The 4,832-nt window shown below is 44.6% G+C and overlaps 1 protein-coding gene across 1 annotated transcript; it reads left to right on the top strand.

The window, feature by feature from the left end:
* Nucleotides 1-437: 437 nt before the first annotated feature.
* Nucleotides 438-4,832, top strand: LOC308473644 (uncharacterized protein). The gene is made up of 3 exons (XM_080999447.1): nucleotides 438-643; nucleotides 2,692-2,791; nucleotides 4,534-4,832. The coding sequence occupies exons 2-3, from the start codon at nucleotides 2,725-2,727 to the stop codon at nucleotides 4,674-4,676; spliced, it is 210 nt and encodes a 69-aa protein (XP_080855573.1). The 5' UTR covers nucleotides 438-643; nucleotides 2,692-2,724; the 3' UTR covers nucleotides 4,677-4,832.

The raw sequence follows: 4,832 nt of genomic DNA, 5'->3' as shown, positions 1-4,832 counted from the left end.
AGTCCGTTTATATTCAGCTTGCTTATTTCACCTTTTCCTGGTCTTTCGGCTTAGCCCCATTTCTGATCCTTAATTTCAGGTACCCTCAGCAAGAACAGTGAGATTCGGCCTGGACTAAAGAGTACCATAAGGATAACACCACTATCAATAAACCCCTGTTACTTGGAGTGACTTGGTTGACCTCAGAAGATGGGGAAGCCTGGTGAGGGGACTACTCAAATAATATCAGGGTTGATGCAGAGGGTCTTGCTAATGGGCAGAACTAAAAAGAATTTAATAGTATTAACTCATTATGGGGTCCCTGGCTTCTGATTCTGATCCTATCTACCACACACAAACTGTCTTTGAATTTTATGTATGATAAGCAAGAGAATGGTGGGAGGGGCATCAGAAAAGCCTCTGCCTGAATGTCACAAATGATGATGTCACAGGGATTCTGTGGTGAAGGTTCTGTTCTGCAGCCATTGGAGGCCCAGCTGAGACTGGGAGCAGAAACTGGTGGCAGCACTTGAAAGACAGGAATACTCAGATATCAATACTGTCCTGCGAGCGCCACTGTCCATAGACACTCCAATTTGATGTTGGCGGGAAATAGTCTGCTATTATAGATTCTTCACACAGGCTTTAGAGGCAAGAAGGAGAGGTAAAGTTCTACGTTCCAATAGAAAAACTGCCATTGATTTAATAGGTTTGGACTATATCGCTTGGAATTTTTTAGGTTTCTTTAAATTGGCCAAACATGGGAAGAGAAGGTGACCTTTGGAATTATTTTGAGATGTGAAGGTGGTTGCTTTTTTTAAAAAAAAAACAACCACACACAGACACAAGGCCCATAGAAGACAACTACACACTTGGGTGCAAGTGCCCATTTTGGGCAGAGGGGGTTAGTGTCATGGTCCGGTTCACGGGTGATCGAAGTCTCGGCTGGGGACGTTGGGACCAGGGGCAAGACAGCGGGGTGGGAGAAGGAACGGGAGTCCAGAAGCCAGGAGTCAGAAAGCCAAGAGTCCGAGGGTCAGAGAGCCGGGTGTCACGAAGTCAGGGGTCCGAGGATCAAGAAGCAAGGAGTCAAGGAGTCAAATGCAGCAAGGCAGGGAATCTGTTGCTGTGGCAAAGAGCCGAAGGGAAAATGCTGACCTTATATCCCTTCCCAGCTCTTGCCACCAGGTGCTGTGAGTTACCAATCGGCCTCACCCACGTGCCTGCGCCTTGGTTCTTCAGAACAAACTTAGGAAGGCCCCAGTTCTGCAGAGTCCTATTGGTCACAGGGCCTGGCTCCTGCACGCACACCTGACAGTTAGTTTGGTTTTCTTCTTGGAGTGGTCACTGTGTCTTGTCTCCCACCCAGCAGACACAGGCAGAAGTTCTTACTTGGAAGTAAGAAAGAGATATTTATTCAGGCAAGTATATTGGGCCTCGACGGAAGACACAAAGATGTCCCAAGAGGTTTCCCCGCACCTCCTGCCAAGCTTTTAAAGACAAGGCGTGCCTTGCTCACTTGCCAGACTCTCTTGCCTTATGGGAATATTGGGGCTGCAAGCATGCTCTCCTCTGTCAAGGAGATGCCTGGTTCTAGGCAACAAGACTGCACCCTCCTGCTCAGGCTCCTGTTCAGTTGATGTCCTTTCCTGGTCAGCCCCTGCCCCCTGTGGCTGATCACAGCCCTCCCCAGCCACCACTGAACGGATTCAGCATCCCTTCCCTGCTTCGAAAGCAAATGAAGTCGTAGAAAGGGGAGATCTCCTTTTCTGCAGCCCAAGTTTGCCCAGTTTTGCCCTCTCCTCTTTCCTTCTCCAGCAAAGCCTGCCAACTCAAGGCTGATGCCAACTGAACTGCAGGACTCAGGCAACATTCACCCATCCCTTAATCTGTACTGACCAGGTTTTTAAAAAACATGTGAAAGTATGTTTTAGAAACTGATTTAAAACGAAAAAACACCACAATAATCCCACAATAAAATGGAATAATTCTGGAATTCCAATTCTGGCATGACTATTTTCTTCCACATGAAAGACTGTCGTGTGAATACAAAATCTACATACAGGAAAGATATACAGAAGACTAGATTTCCATTCCGGTTCATAGTCCATTTCTATCCATTTCTTTTGTAGTCATTATATTCTTTTGCAGGTTGAAAAAAATATTAATTTGAGCACTGACTCTATACTGAGCATGAGTTCAATCCAGCCAAAGTTATGCGCTTTTAAGATGTACTGGTTTCAGTAAGACCAAATATGTGCTTAAGTCCAAATCCAAATCACTGGTGGTACATCAAAAACCTTTAAATCGTCAGAAACCAGAATAAAATAGATCCTTTTTTAAATAGAGTTACATCAACCCCAGGCATGTGATTAACTCTCTCAGTGAAATATATGCTATTTTAAAGTGCTTACCTATGAATGAATTGTTTACAGACTGCCCAAATATTTAAAAATACATTTTTTTTTACTCTGGCTGAGACTCTTGAGTTGCCGGCTAATGTGTTATGTTTCTTTTGTGAATACAGGAGGATAGCAAAACAAAAAACAAAAAAAACCCCAAACCCTAAAACAAAAACACACCTTGCCCCCATTGCAGAAGGAATGGCCCTTATTTGGGTGGCATGAAGTGCCTGTTAATTTCATAGATTTCATAGATATCATATATTTAAGAAGCACAGTCTCATTGTATCTGTGCTACTTTCCCTCCTAGTGCAATTTGAGTCCCAGCTATACATCAGCCAACATGAGGATTCTTTGTTTTTTCCTGCTTATCTTTTTCCTGTTCCAACCTGCCTACCTGGACAAATCAGGTAAGTGTCAAAAGGGTGTGAACTATACACATTTTCAATTTGCTCTGGTGTTTTCCCCAAGGAAAAACTCATTTCCCTCTTCCGTATTATGTGTGTTTTCATAACCCTTCTCTTTGGAAATGGCCCGACTGGGTCATGTGGGTTATTGTCACCAAATTAATTCATAACTATTGCAGGGAGCTCCCAGGTGACTAGCAGGTTCCTCCTGCTTCTCTTGGTGTGGCAAACAATATGTTTATTTATGAGGACTGCCTCCTATTCATCCCCTGCTCTTTTTAAATTATTATTTCAAAAGGATAAACAACCACACAACTTTCCGACTACATCTGAAGGCTAGAAATTGTGCCCTGGATTGGGAAGTTTTTAATGTTTGACATTTTAGAACATGAAAAGAGCTGTGCAGGATCAGACCAAAAGCCCATCTGTTCTCAAAGCTGCCAAATAGATGCCTCCATGGGAAGTTCCCAAGCAAGATATGAGCACAACACACACACACAATTTCCAGCAACTGGTGTTCAGAGAAACACTGCCTCTGATATTGGAAGTAGTAGATAGACTAGTATTGGCCATTGATAGCCTTGCCGTCCATCTGATTTGGTGGCCATCGGTACAGCTTGTGACTCAGAAGTCCCCCTGTAGCCATTGGGACTTACTCCCAGGTAAGAGCACAAAAGACTGCAGGACTGTAAACCGTATTACATAATACAGAGCACCTAGGCTATTGTTAGCTATCTGAAGGTGAAGAAGCAAGAGCAATGCGTCAGAAGTTAATTACAATGAGGGCTTAGGATTGCAGATGGGACATTCAGTTATTATAAGCAGGGAACTGGCAATGGGTATTTTTTAAAAAAGAAACATTAAACTGATGGAGGGGCAGGAGTAGAGTCGGGGAACTTTGGCCTTCCAGGTTTTGTTGGAACTACAACTCTCACTATCCCTGGCCATTGGCCCTGCTGGAACTGAAAGGACCCACAACATCTGAAGGGCCTGCAATAATCAGCAACATTTGAATGGGTATGTTGAATGAGCCACCGCCAAGAGAAAGTGTTACGCTACAGCTGACAGCAAGCCTCTGCCTGTGGTGATTTATTGGCGAGGGTTTATCCACACATGCAGGGGTGCCAACTTGAATAAAACATGGGGGGGGGTGAGGTAAGCCCTGACTCGCATAATCAATCACATGGCACGGTGCGCACACACCATTTGAATGGCAATGCTGATCAGCTTTGAGGGGCCTGACCCCCTCTAATATTTTATGGGGGCGAAGTCCCCTCAGCCCCTGGGTGTTGGCTCCTATGCACACATGCATGTCATTGCGTGATGCTGGAGACAAGAAGAGGTAAATATTCCTCTGTACACCAGTTCTTTGTCCATGTGCAATATTGTGTGATGGTCTCCTGAGTACCAGGATATAAACAGCATTGTTGTGCACCTAAACAGCAGAGGAAAATCAGAATTTAGAGTCCTGGTACGATAGTAAGCTGTGCAAACATTCCAAAAGAGCCTTCTTACAGATGTCCCCAGTATTGCTGACAGGGCATCTAGGTAGGGAGAATTGAGTGGCAAGGATATTGATTTGCTGGTGCTTCCCCTAAGATCTCAATCTCTTGTATTAAGAGATTTATGGCAGTCCAGTCTGTGCATGTGTTGTCTTGGTCTTCTCCAGCTTCGTATAATGTCTTCTGCACAGGAGTCCACAGCAGCTCCGATAAGACTCACAAAGTCTCATTTTCTCTATGAAGGCACAGGGCGATGTAGGAGACTAAAGGGAGTTTGCCGGCATACTCTCTGCCATCCTGTGGAAGTCTATGTTGGCCGATGCAACAACGGAATGGGAAATTGCTGTGTTGACGATGCTGAAGATATTCGGAGACACAGACAGTAGGAGGCCTGCTGGAAACGGCAGCGAAGGAAGGGAGATATGCAGCCCTTAACAAGGCTTGTGGTTCTGGGAGAAATACTTCAGTGGTCAGGGGAGAAAGTCTAATGGTTTACATGGTCATAAATAAATGCTGTTCATTATTGAGAACATATATCAATA

Source organism: Podarcis pityusensis, assembly GCF_964106645.2.
Source record: "Podarcis pityusensis genome assembly, chromosome: 3".
In the NCBI taxonomy this organism is placed as follows: domain Eukaryota; kingdom Metazoa; phylum Chordata; class Lepidosauria; order Squamata; family Lacertidae; genus Podarcis; species Podarcis pityusensis.
Note: the sequence above shows the minus strand (reverse complement) of the source record. Positions and strands in the feature narration are given on the sequence as shown.

Coding starts and splice junctions, on each gene's coding strand:
- LOC308473644 (XM_080999447.1), top strand. CDS start 2,725: ATGAGGATTCTTTGTTTTTTCCTGCTTATCTTTTTCCTGTTCCAACCT. Junction 2,792..4,533: donor TGCCTACCTGGACAAATCAG/GTAAGTGTCAAA, acceptor TTCTCTATGAAG/GCACAGGGCGATGTAGGAGA.